Source organism: Chamaea fasciata, unplaced genomic scaffold (genome assembly GCF_029207755.1).
Source record: "Chamaea fasciata isolate MVZ Bird 193981 ecotype frontalis unplaced genomic scaffold, bChaFas1.0.hap1 SCAF_1, whole genome shotgun sequence".
In the NCBI taxonomy this organism is placed as follows: Eukaryota; Metazoa; Chordata; class Aves; order Passeriformes; family Sylviidae; genus Chamaea; species Chamaea fasciata.
In genome coordinates, this window is record NW_027094086.1 from 74,524,640 (window position 1) to 74,544,333 (window position 19,694).

Sequence of the window (19,694 nt, forward strand, 5' to 3'; positions counted from 1 at the left end):
CCAGTGAGATTAGCAGGCAGATACCATGGGAAAACTCTGGAGTTACTGTAGCCCATCTGCTCGGAGTTATGTTCTGTCATTTGTTGCAGACTTGAGGAAGAGATGGTTGAAATTGTCCTTTGATTCTTACTGGGATTTTGCTGGTTTTGTCATTTGCTACAAAATTCTTGCTTGAAAACAAATAGCATTTGTTATAGTTTGATAACAATAGCAAGTGTGGTACTTGCTTCTTCCACTTGCAGCTGGAATTCTCACAGGGCGTTGGTCCTCCTTTGTCAGTGTAGAGCATTGCAGGATTACCTCACTGAGCTAAAGGAGTTTACGGGCTTGGTTACAATTCACAGAAGTTGAATGCCAGCTGAGATCTGGTATGAATGTTGCACTGAAGCAGCCAGAGCTATAGAAATGCTCACACATGAAAAGCTGAAGTTGCCTGGAATGCTGTAGCCGTAAGGAAGAAGGAATTCTGGGACTGCTTGCTTAAGTTGGATGGGTGCTTTGGCACGGAGCAGTCTTGGGAACTTTGCAAAGTTCTGATAATAATTTTCATTTCACATCAAAGCAGATGAAACAATCAAAGAGAGGAAACTAAAGCTTAGGCAAAGTTATTCTAATGAAGTGTTTTGAAGAGGGGGAGGAAAACCCTAAGCTTGCATGCTTTGAATTCAGGTTTGTGCAGTTTTATTTGGGGAAACCAAGAAAAATGTGAAAGTTGTAAGCGCCCATGTGAATTTTCTGTTAAACAGTTAAGTATTTGGGAATGTTCTGTGAAGAACTTTACACTGACTTTTCCCATTGTGTATGATATGTCCTGGATGATTTCGTGACCAGTGTGTGTAAACTGTGAGTAGGGTGGGAATAAGGCAGTAAGTTCATTTGAAAAAGCTACCTCTTTCTTTCTTGAATTTGAAAGATAACTAAGCTCGTGAGTGACTGTATTTAGTAATATCTGACTTTTTTTTGCTAATTATCACACATAAAATATATTCAGAAGCGACTGCTACTTCAGCATTTGGGATAAAGAGCAGTCTAGCAAGAAAAGCCACTTATATCCTCCGCCCAGCACTGTCACAACCAGTGTGCTTTGAACAATAGGCAGAGACAAGCGGAGTTAGAAATCTGTTCTAAAACTCCAGAACTGCCTGATTTTGAAATGCTCTCTTTCTTGATGTGGAAAGTCCCAGAAGCCGGCTATCTCATCCAAAATACAAATCCTGCCAGCAGTCTTAAATAGGTAACGGCGCATGACGGAGGGTTTGATAACGAGCATTCATTCATCTGCCTTCTCCTTGTTTTCTGCCCTCACAGTTGTCTGGCGGGTGCGAGCTGACCGTGGTGATCCACGACTTCACCGCCTGCAACAGCAACGAGCTGACCATCCGCCGTGGGCAGACCGTGGAGGTGCTGGAGAGGCCCCATGACAAGCCTGACTGGTGTCTGGTACGAACCACGGATCGGTCCCCAGCGGCGGAAGGCCTGGTCCCCTGTGGGTCCCTCTGCATCGCCCACTCTCGCAGCAGCATGGAGATGGAGGGCATTTTTAACCACAAAGGTAAGGAATGATGGGCAGAAAATCTAGACAGCAGCAGTGTGAGTTTTGGGTGATGGAGAGTGCTGCACATATGGCAGCTTCAGTGTTCCTGCGCTGCCTTGTTTCCAGCAACCGCACTGTCTTTTCCAAGAATAAGCAGTTGGCAGTTCTCAGCGTTAAGGGAAAATGTGGCTGAAGATGGGGAAGAGGTTTAAACAAATTATATCTTGGTGAGAAGTTATATATAATATTAGATCAAGCTGCAGTGATAGGAAACTGCACCTGGGAAGGGCTGACAGTGGGGAGGGAAGAAATCTCCAGCATGGATTATCAATGTTTCCTGAGAAACCCTGCAGTAAGAGGTCATGAAGATTCAGCAATGGAAAAGGTAAATACTCTCATCCATATGCCCTGGCACAGGAATTGTTCATTTGGACTTCTGTGTTTTACTTAACTGAGCTTTTCAGAGTAGCACTGGGACACATTTTCCCAGAGCATCTCTGAAATCTTACTTTGAGTTTTTTTCAGATGCATGAAAGAATATTCTCCTGAAGGGTGCAAGAAAAATCTGATGATTTTTTGAAAGGTCCTAGGATTTTAGTGTGCCATAATCTTTTGACTCTGTAAACTATCCAGGCTCAAAGAGTAGATTGTTACTGGAGAAAATGCTTGCTTGCCACATTTGCAACTACTTGAGTTTGCAGGCTGTGAATAGAAAGAAATGTGAACTTATAAAAAAAAAGAGGGGAAAAAACCCAGAAAAATATTTCATTAGAAGGCGTTTCATCACATGTTATGGGAAAAGATGCATTTCAAAGAGTTTGTTATTGCAGGTAATAAGATTAGCAGACAAGTGACGTTGGGGAAAATTTGTCTTCCAAAACACAAAATTCTGGTTTTAGAAAGTTTTTCATAAATGTAACCACCATTTTTTTAATTACTGAGTCCATTCCAGCTATTACAATTTTTCTCATTTTTTTAAAGACACTGTATAAATACGCTTGACTAAAACAGGGGTGAGTCTGTGTTTCTTACATTAGGGGCAGGCACAGCAGGAACTTCCTGAGTGCAGGAAGATTAGGGGCTTGGGGGGAGCTTTGAAGCACTGAACTGTGTAGTTGTAGTAGTCTTTAGTCATTTTGTGTCCTACAGTAAATTGGATAGGGAAAGTTTCCAGATGTTCTGATGATAAAATTGGAAAATGTAGTTGGGTAACACTAAAACTTTTCTTCTTGGACTAGGGGGTGAAATCTGGATTTTTTTTAACACTGACAGAACTGATAAATCCCGTTTCCTTTGCAGTTTAGGGACTTCACCTTTGAATGCAGAGAATTTTATTAGGAGAGACTGTGATGGACTATAAATATAGATGTACATACCTTGAGCCTGTCAGAATCCCAAAGAACAGATAGAGCTGGTTGTGTGTTTGAGAAGTTACTTTGATTAATCAAACCAGTGGACATGTACTGTACTCCTTTTTTTTTTTCTTTAGAATTTGTTTAGGGAAAATGGGGCAGAGCATTTCAAGGATACTTTACATGGTGCTTTGAAGTAAAGAGCATTAATTAATTATATTAATCATGGACACTGAAGAAGAAGAGAAAGCCATTGCTAGAGTGCGCATAATTTGCAGGGTTGAATGCAGCCTCAGAAGTGCCTTCTTCCCTGCCACAGGCTTCCTGCGGGATGTTGTGGTATGCCATCTTAATCCCAACTGATAAGGAGCAGCTGCTAATTGTTTATTCCTACATTGCTGGGTGTCAGGCTTTAGGAGATGGATATTTAATTTGTAAAGTTTCCCCTGCATGTGACTGAAGTGAGTGTGAACTGTCTTGAACATGCAAGCTGTTACATAATGTTAAGTAGTCTGAAGCGGGGGGAAAAAATGGGTAGAGAAGGCACTTGAAACTACTGGATTTGTTTCATTTTAGTCCCTACCTTACCTTTCTATCGCTTGAAAGAGGTTGATAGTGTTCATTTCACTGAGGGATTATAAAAATTAAGCAAAACCAGTGGAATGCTTTGATTTTATTTTTCCCCCCACAGTGAAAAGTACCTCAGACAATCCCACAAACGAATTATTCATTCTCAAGTGCTGCATTTGATTAAATAAAGCATTGGCGAATATGCTAATAGGAAGAATGGAAAAACAATTAGATGATCTTCTCAGAATTGTTCATTGAGGGTATTGATAGAGGTATGAATTCCTAAAAAGCAAGACAAATCCTCTAACAAAGAACAAGTGAGTGACTTACGTAATTTTAAGTCAGTCCATGTTCTTGGGTGAATAATTTTTCATGTGCTTCCTAGATTTCTAGTACTTAATTATGTACCTTCAGTCTTTGCAATACAGATTTTCTTTTCCTTTTTTGACAATAATTCAGTAAAACTTTCAGAGTTTTTGAGAGATTCAACAAATTAGGGTTTCGAGGTCTGAAAATACACGTGCTATGTGAGGCTCACAGTGTGAGCATCAAGTCTGAGTAATTCTGTACAGTTCATGGACTAAGACACGAGTCTCAAGTTTTTGCATGTCTGACATGACAAGCTCTTGGGAGAGGCTGAGGGAGAGAGGGTTTGTGTATTGCAGGGGAGAGGAGGAGGTGAACACCATAAGAAGTGGTGGGGTTGGCTACTTGGATGTAGAGTGCTTAGCCTATGCCAATGGCTTGCTGGAGAGTTTTGCACTCTTTTCAGTGTCCACGAGCCCTGCAGTTTTGATCTTTTCAACTGTGTTTATCAGTAACCCCACTTGCCAACAAAACAGAAGAAAAAAAAGGAAAGCCACAGCAAATCAGAGGTGAAATGAGAGTCAAAGTTTTGAAATGGCAAACCTCTTGTAGTTGACAGCTGGTTCTTATGGTGTGTCAAACCACATTTCATCACTGAGTACAGAAATGTTGGGTGATACTTAATGCCTTAAATAATCTCAAATTATTATGCAGAGTAGGAAAACATGCATGATTATTAAAGCAGAAAATATGTTCAGTGAAGCCTAGTTCTACCAGTTGATCTTGGTCATTCCTTGTCTGTCCACACATTATCTGTCAACTGTGAAAGGTAATGTTGTTTTATTCTCATGTTAAAAGACAGCCTCAAAAATGACCCTCATCAATTGCCTACAAGAGTAGGTATTACTTCTCCTCTAAGAATGTGTATTATCTAAAGCATCTAATCAGTATGAATGGATTAAAAATATATACATTTAGAGTATCTTCAATCTCTAAAAATTTTATGGTAGTTAAGGTAATAAACACTTTGTTAAGAATATGAGGAAAGCATTGCACAGAAGAGATGTTCACTAGATGAATAGTAACTTAGGATGAGAGTTGATGGCAGGTTCCTGACCTCTTGCTTACTGTGCTGGATATCAAATCTGTTCTTGAAAGTTATTTGGGTCATTTAATCAATTTGATGTGCAGTTCACAGAGGAATACATTTTTTAAAAAATCTAAATCCATTTTATAGTAGGGGAAGAGAGAAACGAATGAGTAGTGAAGAGGCTGAATAACAGTTGGTGCACTCTACAAAAAAAAAAATCACTAGCTCCGGAAGAACATGTTTTTCACAAGTAATGCATAAGGCAACATTCTTTTTTACAATGATTTCCCACATGTTTTTGGGTGTGGGGGAGAAAGATTGTTCCTGTTGTTTTATTTGGTGCTTCTCTCTTTTTTGACATGGGTTTCTTTTCATGGTAGGGTACATCCTGTTTTATAAGTGCAGTCCTCTTTTCTTTGCAGGGCATGTACACTTCCACTGAGCTTTGGGTAAAGGGCAGGGGACAAGATTCAGTGTAATGAAAATGAACATGCAAGCTCAGAAAAATTGGCAGCTATTTAAAATTGTTTGTGAATGTCTTGCCTGTTTAGATCACAAGTCTGCTGTCTTTTCCGAATCTGTGAGTACTTCTGAAGAATTTATGTTAGTCCATCATATCTGTTCTGTAGGAGCTACTGTTTGGCGAGATACAAAGGCTGCAACAGGCCTTTGCTTATGGGGCTTACATTTATGTCTCCTTTAAGTTACTAGATTCTGGGGAGGACCATGTGTAACTGCCAATTCACATTACTATCTGTTTCACAACTTGGCCACAGAAGTCTTTTGTTTACCTGAAGGTATCGAGTTTGCCTGTTTTATACCATTGCATAATCCAGGGATCTGTATAGGTTTGTTCAAATCTGAGGGGAGGTAGGTGATGTCTTAGTAACATGGTGCCAAACCACACACCACTCACATACTGAATACTGGCTTTTGATTTTACTCTGAGGATACTGTCCTGACTGCAGCCAGAAATATAGAAATGTAGTCTCTCTCAACAAATCTTAGCATAATAAGGCAGATCAAATGTCTTTGCAAGACAAAGGTTGACAAATTTGTTCAAATATCTGTGTAATAAGCCATTTTCTACAGCTGCAAGATGGGAAGGACTGATGTAGGGCAGGTGTCAGAGCTCTTCTTGAATTGCTAAAGGGACCCTCTCTTCAAGAATTAAGGAAGACAAAAATTGTGTGGGTAACCTAGAGATATTTCCCAAGAAGAGTGAGAGATTTTATAGCTGAGGCCACAGAATGGGCTAAAACAGTCTTGAATTTGTTACATAAAGTAAGCTTGCTGTGACAATACTGGATCCTATTGAGAATACCAGTTTTCAATGAAAGGAGAAGGGGAGAGAGTAAAGGTAAAAGTCTCATGTGTGATTGAGAGCTTTGAAAGTTATGCTTGAGAAAGGGAGTGTTTCATGTTGAGTCTAAATACTGTTCAGTACAGGAAGAGGAAGCTCTGTGTATCAGCAGGAGAATTTGATCCAGCAAAAAGGGCATTCAGTTTGAATAATTGAAGAAGGACTCCCTGTTTGTAGTGGAAGAAAAGAAGGATGACTTAGGCAGCAGCAATTGTTTGCTTAGGAGCAGAGAGAGGCTGTAGAAGGGGAGGATTTGCTGTTTTGAGACTGCAAGCAAGTGAAGCATGGGCCATGTGTAAGGAAAAAGGATCCCCACCCGTGGCTCCGAGCCAAAGCGCTGCCTGTGAGACTGCCTGACAGCGTTTGCAGCTGCAGGAAATGAGTTACAGCCCAGGCCAGAGGGGAAAGTAACTCCTGACAATGAGCTGGTGGGGTACGTGCTTTGCTGTGCTGCCTTGGGGCCAGGTGGCAGAAGGTGGGGACTGTAGTTTCCAGGGCACCAAACCAAGAGGGATCTGCTGCTGCTGCTACACAGATGGATGTGATTGCATGCAGAAAGTGATATAGAGGAATATGTTGGAGTTGTACAAGACACCAGACCTTAATCTAAAAATTCTGTTTCTTGATGAATCAATTACCTCCTCATAAAACTTCCAAATAACAGGCTGCCTATCCAGATAGCCAGCTGATAGAAAGCCTTTTGAGGAGCCCATGAGAGGCAAAGCTGAGCCGTCAGTCAAATTTGAAACTCCACATGTTTTAATTTGAAAAAATATTGTAATGGCTGTGCTGCAGTGTCAGCTCAACTTATTTATCAGCCAGACTTGAGCTTGAACAGAGATGCATGCATTTTAATAGCTGAAGTTCAACTTCACAATTACTGTTTGTTTTGAAAGTGTAATAAATCACAAATTTTCATTTAGTCAGAGATATTTTTCCCAAAAGCACTGCTAGTCCAATAGTGGCAGGGATGGTTTGAATTTAGGTTGTATGTGTGTCATTTTTCAAACATGTTCTCATGACTTAGTCCAGGCAAACAAGGTAGCTGTGGTATAAAGTAAAACAAGAATTCTCTGTCCTGTCTTTCCCACCTTGTGGTTTTAGTTGAGTTTGCAGTTAAAAACATCATCTGAGCATAAGTAAACTTAAATAAAATGTCAGCAATTGACTGTGGTTCATTAAATAATAATCTTTGCATTGAGTTTTATAGCCAAACCGTGTCAGATAGTCAGAGTTAATAGCCAAATTCTAATTGAGCCTTGATAAATAGTAAAGTCTCTATGAATTGCTTCCTTGGCATTGTGCAATCTTAAACTAGACAAGGAGGTTTGGTGAATCTCACAATTTGAATTTCTAGACGAGTTCTCTCTAAGTCGAGTTCACATGTGCTCTGAAACATCATAGGATTGATTTCTGCATAATCCTGCTTTTAACTCCTGCATTATTCTTTTATCATAATGCAGCCCAGGAAGACTTGTGAGGTATGTCAGTATTTCCCATGCAGACTCTATTTGTGAGCATAAGTACAAGGTTAATTTGTCTCTAGAGTTTTCGTACATGGCTAATGAAAGGATTTTGCCCTGTTTGGGAGCTCAATATTACAGCTGAGAAAAAGAAATTTTATAATACTGGCTTGAATCTACTTTTGGTCCCAGACAGCTGCCAAATATATTTCTCTAATATATTGTAGTTGGAAAGGAAATTGGTGCATAAAAAGTATCTGCTTAGAGCAGATATATTTGCACAGCTGATCTTTGGGAGGTAGAGGGTGGATATAAACCAGCAATTCTGATGGCTTTAGGTTTCCCAGGAGAGTTGTTACTTTGCTTGCAATTAGCCTTTCTTTGACAGCAGTTTCTTTTCTAACCAAGGTTAGAACAAACTCAAATCATATCCTGCAAATGTTGCTTCTATCTTGCAATTGAAGAACACCATCCTGAAGTGTTGTTTGCTTTCCTTAACTTGTCCCTCTTTAGTTGTAACAAATTTTTAAAAAATGCTGAAGTGTTCAGAATTACTTTGTGAGGGTGCCTTTGTTACCTGTATTTTGTTTGCTGCCTTTTTTTTTTTTTTTAAGGAGCAAGCTAGAGCTGATGAGCTTGAGCACCTTTTGGGACATCCTCACATTACATTACATCACATCATCTGTCATCATCACTGCCTGCAGGTGGAACCAGCAGGATTTAGGGTTCCACTGACTTCCTCCAATTCTGTTTTTGTGGGGAGGCTGCTGAATGTGTTCCATTGACTTCATTTCACTTTTCCTGCAAATAGTAAAATAGCATGCTAAACCAGAAATGTTGCATCGCTTTTAACATAACTATCAGTAGCCTTTTTACGAATGTACTTTACATCTCTTAAATTGATGCCATTATTATGCAATGTTTCACTTCTATTTTGAGTGCACATTCACTGACATAGGTATAATTACAATTCAGGACGTGCTTGTCTTTCCTCCTAGTTTTGAGTTGAGTACAAATAGTAAGATGTTTCCTCTACCTGAAACAACTATTGAACCTAAATTCATTATTGTCCAACTTCGAAGCAAAAAAGCGATGGAATTCTTAGAGCAAGCTGTGTAAAAGAGGCTGTTGTGATAAGTTAATAAAAACATTTAATGATCCCAGGAAAACATACTGATAATGCTTTTCAGAAATTTACAGTCTGCATTTTCTAAGATGCATATATAATGGTTAACCCCTATAGCAACAGAAGACATTTGCATAACTGGCATGCAGGCATAAATAGTAAAGGTACTCTTAGGTAAACTTGATATCAAATTATGCTTGATTACCAAAATCCTTTAATTTTTCCCTGTGGTTGTAAGCCAGCTGTGGCCAACCTCTACTGTTTGTTAACCATTCACAGTGCAGCAGAAATAGTCCCTGTTACAAGAGCTTAAAAGTATGTCAGGTTTTCAAGAGCAGATAGACAATGCCCCAAGTATGCTGGTCTGATCTCATAACTGTCCCATCCTTTTGAGCAGAACATTGAACTACATGGGTTTTTGAGGCCACTTGGAACTTGAGTTATGCTGTGATCTTATGCTAAAAGTTAGAATTGCTAGCAGGGGCTTGGTATGTTTTAAGTATTCCCTGGAGTCTTGTACTCCTCGTAGTGCCTTTGGGGCTATCAGAAATGCTGAAGATTCTTGCCCCCAGATATATTTATTCCACGTAAGAAATAGGAACGAATCAAAAAAAGTATTTCTCCTTGTTAGAAACTCCAGTTGTGCTTGTTGCACCATGCTGAGTGTGTTCATAACCTAATTTGGTGTATGTTCATTTTTTAATAGAAGCTTCAAAGTATCAGTGATACGGAGACACTTTAAACACAGAGTCCAGGGAAATCTAGCTGCATGTATGAACCTACAGATAGGGTAAAGGAAGAAAAGCTGCTAGAGTTTAAGATCATCAAGACTACCTGTTAACCCAGCACTGCCAAGTGCACCACTAACCATGTCCCTTGAAGGAAGAATTACCTCCCCATTGGTGAATTGGACCCTAGTCTCCAGCATGACAGGCGGGGACCGGTTGACTAGATTGAAGTGTGCTTTAGGTGGTATTAAACAGGAAAAGCTTGACTGGTGAAAACCACCAAATTGTTAACCACACATGTTTAAATTTTTATGTCAGTAGCCAGTCTATATTAAAGAGTTTATTTGTCATGGCCTGACTTGTTGGCTGGTTCTAGTGCATTTCATGCTGACTTCTCATTGTGTCAGGAGTAACAAAATACATGTACTTTAAATGTTGGTTGATATAGTAGAACAGGCTTAGGTGTGTTTAGCCTTTCATTCTAAAGATGTGGCAGGACTACATATAATCATGCCAGAATCAGTTTGGAAAGCACTGTCTTAGAGCTCTGTTTACTGTCTCAGAGTAACATCTAAAGAGCTTTTAATATAATAAAGGAAGCTGTGGAAGTATGTAAGGGTTTTTTTGTGTTAAATGCTTCTATTTGAAACCCACTGATATGCTTTCAGACCCCATGTGCCTTTCCTTCTTTCTGAAGCAATGGGGTGTTGGATTGTGGCTGGGCTCCATCTGCCACACCTGGGGGGGCCATGCCACTTGATCCGATCTGTTACAGGGACCTTGTGGTAAGCAGTACTGAGCAGAGGCAAAACGGGGAGAGATAGCAGCGAAGCAAACCTTTGTAACTAACCAAATAGCAATTTTACAATTTGAACTTAGCAGAAGTAGAATAAGAAGAGTGTTTTGGTCAATAATACCAAGCAGCAGGGAGAAGTAATTTGTCCAGATGCATTTGTATAGAACTTCAGCATCAGAATTTCTTACAGGGAGTACGTGTCCCATTGTAAAAGCTTTGCTTTTGTTGTTTTGGGTTTTTAATGACCTGGTTTGACCTGGTAGAACTGTTCGTTCTCCTTTTAAGTGACTTAAATTAATTTTAAGTCAAGAACAATTCAGTATTCTGAGCACTTCTGATGAATATATTCTTTTGTCTTTGACTGCATGCATTTTTAGTTAAGATAATTACCTAAGAAATTTGTGCTAAAAAGAATCCAAACCTCCTGTACGTACAGCTAAGACCAGTTTGGAAATTTAAACTTTGTTTTGACCAGATTTTTTTTCACACCAAAAGGCTGTTTCCCCTTTTGGAAATAAAGAAAAAAATGAATGATGAAGGGTGACTTGTATACTAAAATTAATATTAAAAAATGAGTATTTCTTCAATATATCTCATTAGGATGCAAATATTTCTTGCTTGGAACACTTCTTGTGTTTTCTCCAAAGTACAGACACATGGCCCATTCCTTCTCCCCTCCCACCCCTTGCTAAGTACTGAATGTATGTGAAACAAAATTCCTTACACTCATCCAAGAGATTTTGTTTGAATTATCTAAAGCTGGTTTGTTGTGGTTTTGCTGACAGTGGCTGGGATCCTTCAAGCTGGTTTGGCATGCTGCAGTGGTGACTGCATTGAGGAGTCAGAATTTTCCCAAAGCTTTTCCAGATAAACAGAAGACCAGGGACACTGAACATCTCATCATTTCTTTGAAAGGCTTCTTCATTCTTGAGAGTGGTATATAGGCTCCATTCCCTTGGCTACAGCACAGAATAGAGTTAAAAATTCAAGTAAATAATAGTCAAATGATTAAGATGGGAGAGAATTTACTGTGTCATGTGCTTTTTGATATTCTTTCTTACTGTAGGCATGAGCTACAGCTAGGGCATGTTCTGCAAAGCTGGAGACAGGGAGGACTTGTTTAGATCTTAGCCTGGGTGACTGAATAATTGGGTACATGATTCATTTCCCAATATTTTTAATTAAAGCCTGAGTACTTCAGTGTCTTGATATCAGTTGCTCTTGACAAATGCTTTACCCAAGACGTAGAATGGAAAGCTATAAATTACACAGATGAGAATACCTCTTTACCCTCAATCAGAAAATACTTTTCCCAGGTTTGCCAGCTGGTGAGACAGCCAGTGTATTTTGTTGGAGGTGGCTATTGGTTGCAAGTTTTTTGGTTTGGTTTTTTTTGGTTTGTTTGGGGGTTTTTGGTTGTTGAAAAATACCATTATTTTGAAGGGAGCTCTTGGAAATCTCGGATTAAGGATGTTCACACAATTCATTGCACAATACAATTTCTGACTGATGGAGTTTAAAGTGTCTGTGGCAGCTGGCAGCAGGGCTTGTAAAGAACAGGAAACAACACTCTGAATGTTAAGTCCAAAGAGCCGCTGTTGTAATGATTCTGCTCCTTGCAGACTGGCAGTGTTATTTATCTGAGAGACTGAGGAGCAGCAAGGCTATTTTTCGGGAACAGGATGATCTTTGTGTGTGGGGCTAAAGAAACCAGATCCTAGTGGCGCAGCTGTACCCCAAGCAGTTACACTGTGCATACATTGTACACTAAGGAAAAGGCAAAGTTAGGCTCCTTCCAGAATTTTCATGGTAGTGTGGGAGCTCACCTTTGAAGATTCAACCTCAGATTTATTTATTGATGGGGTTTTGCTGTTCACAATTTCTTGATTGTGTTAACAATATTCTGGTGTGGGGCAGAGGACCTAAGCTGCCAAAGATAGGATTTGTGTGGAAAGTCTGTCTGATTTTTTTTTTTTAATGCAAAATGCATATTGGAAACAAAATTCCTATTGATTTGTGCAATGTTATTTAGTTAAAGAATTTTAATAGTTACGGATTTTTGTCTAACTTTGCCTCCTAGGTGTGGGTGGTCTTTGGTCTAGCACAGTTTCAAAAGTCCGAATCTTTTCTCTCCCATATGCAGAAACGTGACTCATATGACTCAAAATTATAAGAACTGTGCAATACTAAATTGTGGAAGCATTTGTCTCACAGTTCACTTCAACAATTGTTTTGAAACTGTGACATTTAGATGCTGGCAGAACTGAATAAAGAATTTACTTCTTCTATTAATTTCAGTTACCTTGTATAAGCTTCTCCCCTCTTAAGATGAACAAGAATTTTTAAAGTAACTTTGTAGTTCTGATTCCAGAATCTGTTAATTACTTTTTTAAATGGAATGTCGGGAATATGAGGAGCAAGATTCCGCAGAGGGCAGATTTAGTTTTGCTTGAGAGTAATAGTGAAGCTGTGTTTTCTCATGCTATAATCTTTCAAACACAGACACCTCCCCACCCTGCCAAGACAGATATTAAGGAAGAAAGGTTGGCTCTTCAGCTTCTTGCTCTCAGGCAACTCGGAATAGGTATTTAAATTTGAAAATTCTGCATTTTATTAGCTTCCCTCTCTTGTTCTGCCTGTTTCTACCAAGATGGTGCAAAGTGTAATGGGGCCTTACAAAGATTAAGTTGGAATGCTGTTTATCTTTGTTTTAATATAATTCTATTATATATTTCTATTATCATGCAAAAATCTTAGGAGTATGGGAAATGCAGTCAGCTTAACTCCAGTTGTCCTGTTAAATGAAAGAAGGGATGAATGTTTCCATTCTTACATGCAAGACTATTAATAAAACCTCACACAAGGTAGCACTTCCATAAGGAGGTTAATACAGTGGCAAATGGTGGGTACAGGTGCTGCAGATAAGAGCTAGTACCTGTGAGAAGCTGGAGCTGTGAAGAGCTGATTTGTTGACTGTCAATGGCAGACACTGGTGGGCTGTTAAATCTGTGCTGGGGTGAGCTGGCAAAATGTTAATGCCTTAAAATGGTTTTGAGAGACTGATATTGTCCATCAGTGATCCCTGAGATTAATTGCAGAAAGTTGATCCCATTCCTTCACTGTAGTAATAGATACAGGCATCTGCTGCTTCATTTGCGTCTATCATACAAAGTATGTGCTACCTGATCTGCTGGGGTTTTTTTCCTTTTTAGTTTCTTTGTTTAATCACTGGGATATAGTCTTTCTTGCAAAATGCTATCTTAAAAGTGAGTGGACTCTTTTGCTGGGAATTTTAAAATCTTCATTCAATAGACATAATTTTCACCTGGACATTTATTTTGTTCAGGATTTTAAGATATTTGGGAAATATCTTAAATTGCTAAGGGCCTACTTCTTTCAGAAATGAAGATAACTATTGACTTGTTTTAAAGGATAATATTTAAAGAGTATAACCAAGAAAACTCATTTCAGCTTTATGCAGGTAAGGCAAAAAATGAAACAGTTAATTTTATTTAAAAAAAAAAAATGAGCCACAACTATTTCAACTTCTGTCAACTGACACACATCAACAAATGAGCTTTTTTCATTAGTAATTTCATCAGAGTTTGTCTTCCTGATGGCCTATGGTCTCAAATACTGAGCAGCAGATGATCAGGGGCAGCTCACTGCTGCTGTGCAGCCCCCCATGCAGTCCAACCTCTTCTGCGCTGAGCTTGTGCTCTGTACCCACCTGGATTTTTTCTTAAGGATGTTTTTCCATGTAGACATATTCCTGCCGGCAGAATTAAGATTACCTGACTGGTGTGTTATTACCAAGGATGGGTTCCTACAAAAAAACTGCTGATGCAAGGAGTTGCAGGAAGAGCTGTCTAGCAAACAGGGGTAGCTAATGCAGGATATGGTGCTGGAATACAGAAAACCAGATGGAGCTAAAGGACAAAGAGAGCTTTGTGGCAGAGCCTGAAGTAAAGCATGGAAAGACATTAATAGGGTGCCTGTTTGGGCATAAAATTACATTTATTGATACAGGTCCCTGTCTTGGAAACTGAGACTTGTGGTACATCTTGAGGTGTTTTAAGTGTGATCTGAGGTGACAGTAGTACTGCATAATGGTCCCTGCCTGTTAAATTAAGAAAATGTTGGGTTGGTGATATATAAGTCATCTGCCTTTTGCTTACGCTCAGGAGAATTTACAAGTCTGTGCTCTCTGCCTTGGACCATAAGGAAGTTGTAGCTATTGTTGCAGTATATGCACCGAGATGTTTTTCAACCAAATTCTTACCTAATGCGCCCAGTGTCTCTGCACCACATTCATGTGGAGTCTGTTGTCTCCAGTCCAGTGTTGCTGTGATCCATTGTATTTTACAAAAACAGGGTCATCCAAGACAACTGTGTATCCATGATACTTTCTTCTTAACCTGTGAAGTATGACTCTGAGATAGTCCATGTGGTCATTCTCATTCCTTCACCATCTTGATTTGCTTATCATATTTTTCTCTGAGAAGAGAAGAGAAGAGGTCAAAGCAAAACCTAAAGATAACAGTGTTTGCTTTCAGTAGGAGCGGAAGAACTTTTTGCAATAGCAAGCTGCAAATGATGCAGTTCCCAGAGCATTTATATCATCTTCCTGTATAAATTATTTGCTTTATAAGGGCAGTATTCATGCAGTTAAAAAGGAAAACAAAACCAACCTAAAAACAGTTTTACTTATAAGTTTTGCTCTCTTTTGGTCAAAAGTTTTCTTACTTATGGAAATCACTACTTCAAAGCTGTATTGATAGCCTGTCTAACTAGATGTTAGTCAAAGGTATGAGACTTTTACCACAACAAGAATGGCTGGATATTCTTGAGTGTGTTCGATATGTGTGGGAATGGTTGCAGAGTAAAAGAAAAGGACTGTTTAATTGATTTTTTTTTCTTACTCAAGTAGAAACTAGAATGATTTTCAGATGTTCTGCAAATTCACGGTGAGTAAACTAGCCTGAGTGAAAGTCTCACTCTAGGTGGTAAACTAAAAAAAATCACTTATCCTGGAGAAAGAGATGGTTTTTTTCCTCTGCCTTGCCTGCCCCCCTCACAACACCCCCACCCTTAGGAATTCAGTGTCATTTGAAAGTTGTTTTGGGTCAAAAGAAAATTGATCAAGAATGAGAATTAATGGTTTCAGTGCAGGAGGTTATGAAGGAAAAACTGATGCAGAATTTAGATTAGCTGTTCTTAGAAAGCAAAAGATTATTCTCAGGTGGGGGTTGACCATGACTCTTCCAACACTGCAGACAGGATGAGGTGTGTGTACCCCGCTTGTGTTACATGCTAGTGATAAGCTTGTTTTGACTCTGGGACCCTATAGAATCTCAGTTCTACATGAAATTCCTATTTATTCTTGCATTACATGCATTTGTTTGTGCTAGTATCATTGGCAACCCCTTCACTGCTTTATTATCCTTTTTACGTGTTTGTGTACTATATAGTAATGTTTGTTCAATCTCCTTTGTGGGCTTTTTTTTCCAATATAGAAGGAATTTCTGTTTTTACAAAAACTAAATTCTTGCTTTGGCTATTTATCTATCTAGTGAATGTAGCTTTACGTAGCTCCTTTAAAATTAGCTGATAATGTGTTCAGGAGAAGACACCAAACATCTTCTCTAGGTTTGCATAGTGAAAAAAAAGAAAAATGTAATTTAATATTTATAGACAAATGCTTTTGTGGCGTGCTAGGTGAAGAATGCATGTGCAAAACCTAAAACACATGCAGTCTCAGTTTACTGAACAGGAAGACAGCTTAATTAACTAGAAATATATCTTGCAGAGTATGAGCTCAGAAGTGAAATGGATCTGCGTTGTAGTTAAACCAGGGTAAGATCTTAATTTATCAAATGGAGTGGATTTTCTAGTATTGTGGGGTTTGGTTGATTGATTGATTGATTATCACAAACAAGGCTCAAGAGAAGGTGAAGGTGAGGACAGATCTGTTGTTTGTCAAGAAAAGTTGGAAGTTCGAGGGAAAGCACTGTGTGGTGTAGCCGACTGGAAAATGTCCATCTTTTTTTCTGTTTATGCCTTTAGCTAAAGCATTAAAAACTACGCAGTATAAAATGAAAAGAGGTGTTAAAGGTTCATTTTGTGCATTCTGGTTACTGTAGTGCTTTGTAGGGGTACTGGGCTGCTTCTTTTCTGAAGGCTGAGAGGAAAAATAGCTGGTTTGCTGTATTTTTTAAGATCACCATGAGCCTCAATTAGGGTAGTTACGGTAGAGTGTAATCTGCTGCATCTGGCTATTCCCACATGTGAATTTAAGGACTGGAACTGTGTTCAGTGAGTCAGAGGAGAGCATCCCTAGGAGAGAGGAGCTGCTCTGACGGCAGGCAGGGGTCTGAACCAGCCTGAGAAGATAACAGCGACTTCCTCATTCTGATGGCATTGCCTGTAACATTATCTGGGTGAGCACCTTCAGCAGAAGCTGTAACCCATCCCGGGGCACAGGCAAGGAGGTCATCTGGAAGCTGTGGGTATCGGAACAGCTGCCTCCTCACCATGCCGAACAGGATTAAACAGATTGACACTCTGGGATCTCTTCACTCAGTGAATCCTACCTGCTGCGGCAACGGGCAGCCAAGCGGCTGTAAATACTGGATCCTGGATTTAGGTACAAATATGCACAGTACAGATACAATAGGAAGGGGGAGGCAGGTTGGTGGGTTGTTTGGGGGATGTTTTCAAATCACGGGGGTTTAGTAGGATGGGTTATTTTTCATCCTTTTCTCTCTTTCTCTGCTCTCCCCTCCTTCTGATCTGACCCCAGCCAGAAAACGCAGAGTGTTACAGAAAGGACCGGTATGGGAAAGGGAACAGTTAGGAAATTAATCTTCTCTGTAAACTACTGAGATGCTGTACAGTAAGCTCTTTCAGAAAAAGCTTGTAAGAGGCATGTGCTACTTTATGGGGGTTTTTTTTAGTTGAACTAGGGGAATAAATGGTAACTCTTGCTCTGTGGAACAGGGTAGTATTTTAAGAGATCAGCAGAAATTTTCTTAGAATGTTGTGCTAAACCAAAGAAATTATATATAATTCAGTATGTGTCACTTCTGTTAAATTGTTGTTGAGAAGTAATGCTTTTGGGGAAATAGAGCTTGAAAAGAAAGGGCAGTTGGGAAATAAATCAGTCTGTGAAATTTATTTAGAGCCAGCATTGATTCTGAAATGTAATATGGAGGCAAGCCATGATCTTTCAGTCTCGACTGGAGGAGCACATAGATAAGAATAAGGATGTTCATGTTAAACTCACTCTTTTTGGGTCTTCTCCCATTCCTCCGTGTAATTTTTAACAAGAAACGATATTTATGCTTGGCATTTGCTCTATTGCTGCTGATCAAGTTTGTATGATACTCATTAAAACGTTGGAAATACCTCCAGGACAAAACAGTGCTAACCTTTAGTGTCTGGAGCTGATGCACCTGTTGGGATGCCATCGGACGTACCTGTTGCTGTGTGCTGTGCACATATACTTAAAAAAAGCAGCAAAAGGCAAGTTACAATCAGTGTTTTTTGATAATACCCAAACTGCAGTTACAGATGGATGAGAGGAGAAGGAGGATGGTAGAAGGCTTGCATACATGAAATCAAGGATATAATGGGGATTAATCTTATCAGAGACCTCTGAAGATAGGGTCGCGTGTCAGTGGATGGTCGTACCTCTCAGCAGTTCCTCAAAAGGTAACAGGGTATTGGAGTTCCAGCCAGTGGGAGTTAATGTTAGCAAGCTGTCATCTCTGATCCAGCAATAGAGCTGTGTTCTCAGAAGGTTGCTCTGTAGCCCCCAAGTGCTGCACAGTCGCTTCCTTAAACAGCAATTTTTCCAGTTTTTAGAAGTAAACAAGTACAGGTTTACAGTACTTCCTGCAGGAAGGTGGGAGTGAAAGGAGTCAATTATAAATAGTAGTTGATAGGCAGAATGTTCTGCAGCAAAATATTTTAGAGCAAATGCTCACCCAGAGCTGTGACTACTTAGTCTGCTGGAGGTCTGTTCATGGCACGGCAGCAGTCTTCTCCCCTTCATGTTGCTTTGCATTCTTCTGTCTTTGCTGTAGCTCCTGTGCTTCACTTTTAAACTCTTGGAGTTGCAGTGGTTAGTTTACTTCCACATAATTTTTACAAAACACGCTTTATAAAGTGCTGGATGTAGTCAGTTCCTGTCAGTGAGATGCTTTCCATTATGACCATAAATTAAGATCATAGGCACATATAAATTCTTGCTTGGCAAACATACATGGTTTCACAAACATTTTTCATTGTTCCCTTTCTGTGTCTCAGAAACAGATGTCCATGCGCACAGACCATGTCGTAAGGGGGTTCAATAGCCTTTCGTAATAGGGGAACAAAGCTTACTTGCAAACCCCAGCATAACTCTAGCTATGCCATCTCTTGAACTGGAACAAGTAAAAATTGTATCTGTGGCAGCACTAGCCACTGAAAACTTAAAACTGGTAATGTGGGATTTAGGCTTAATATTCAGACTGTACTCTAATGCATGATTTTATTTGTAGACGACTTTGATATTGCGTAAAGATTTTTTTTTAAGGAATTGCAAAGTTTGGTATATTTTCATTAAAGTGTTAGAATTCATGTACAATTATTAATTATGTGTTCCTGCTTAATTAAATGATCTGAGATTTTGCCCCAGTCACACATCAAGCCTGAAGGAAGAAAAACTTGTTCAGATATAGGGGAGAAAGAAAATACGCCTTTGAGTAATGAATTGGCAAGAAACTACTAAAACTAATATGTATTGTATTTTTGCCTTTATCTGACATCAGTTGGAAAAAGCAGTGGTGTTGGTAGGAGGAAACCAATTCTCATGGTAATTCCACCCATTTCTGTAACTTAAAAATGCTTTGCACATGAGACAAGAGAGACAAGATAAATGTTGAAGTTGTTTATGGTTATCTGGCTGGAGAGAGCGTTTCAATCTGGAACTGAATATTGAAAATAACATATTTTTTTAGTTACCTTATGAGCTGGAAGAAACAATAGCATGTATGTGTTTTAGTCCCTAAGTGGATCATGTAAGTCTATATTGCACTTGGGAAATTTGAGAGGCAAATCTCGTGGATGAAATCCAGGGAATAAGTGTACAACCCCCCAAACTTACTCTGAAGTTATTAACCATCTGGGAGCTGGGTTTTGAAGGAGGGAAGGTAGTTGTCGGAGTAGAGAAAGAATAGAGAATTAGCTTTGAAGAAATATATTTATTATATGTACAGTAGATTGCTTTACAGAATGTATGTGAGTCAACCTGTCTTTCTTTTTTCCTCTTTCATAACATTTTATGATATATCAAGCTTCAGAAATAATTCATCCATAAAACAG

At 39.3% G+C, this 19,694-nt stretch overlaps 1 protein-coding gene across 4 annotated transcripts in view; it reads left to right on the forward strand.

Moving 5' to 3' along the window:
• Window positions 1-19,694, forward strand: part of TRIO (trio Rho guanine nucleotide exchange factor) — a 243,846-nt gene that overhangs the window by 175,432 nt on the left and 48,720 nt on the right. For 2 of the 4 annotated variants that reach the window (XM_066186236.1, XM_066186245.1), the window contains exon 34: window positions 1,309-1,552. In XM_066186236.1, the coding sequence (XP_066042333.1) occupies window positions 1,309-1,552 (244 nt within the window). Of the gene's footprint in view, window positions 1-1,308; window positions 1,553-2,833; window positions 3,477-8,292; window positions 8,355-19,694 lie in introns of those variants that run through there. The other 2 variants (XM_066186252.1, XM_066186261.1) reach the window with 2 other exon arrangements.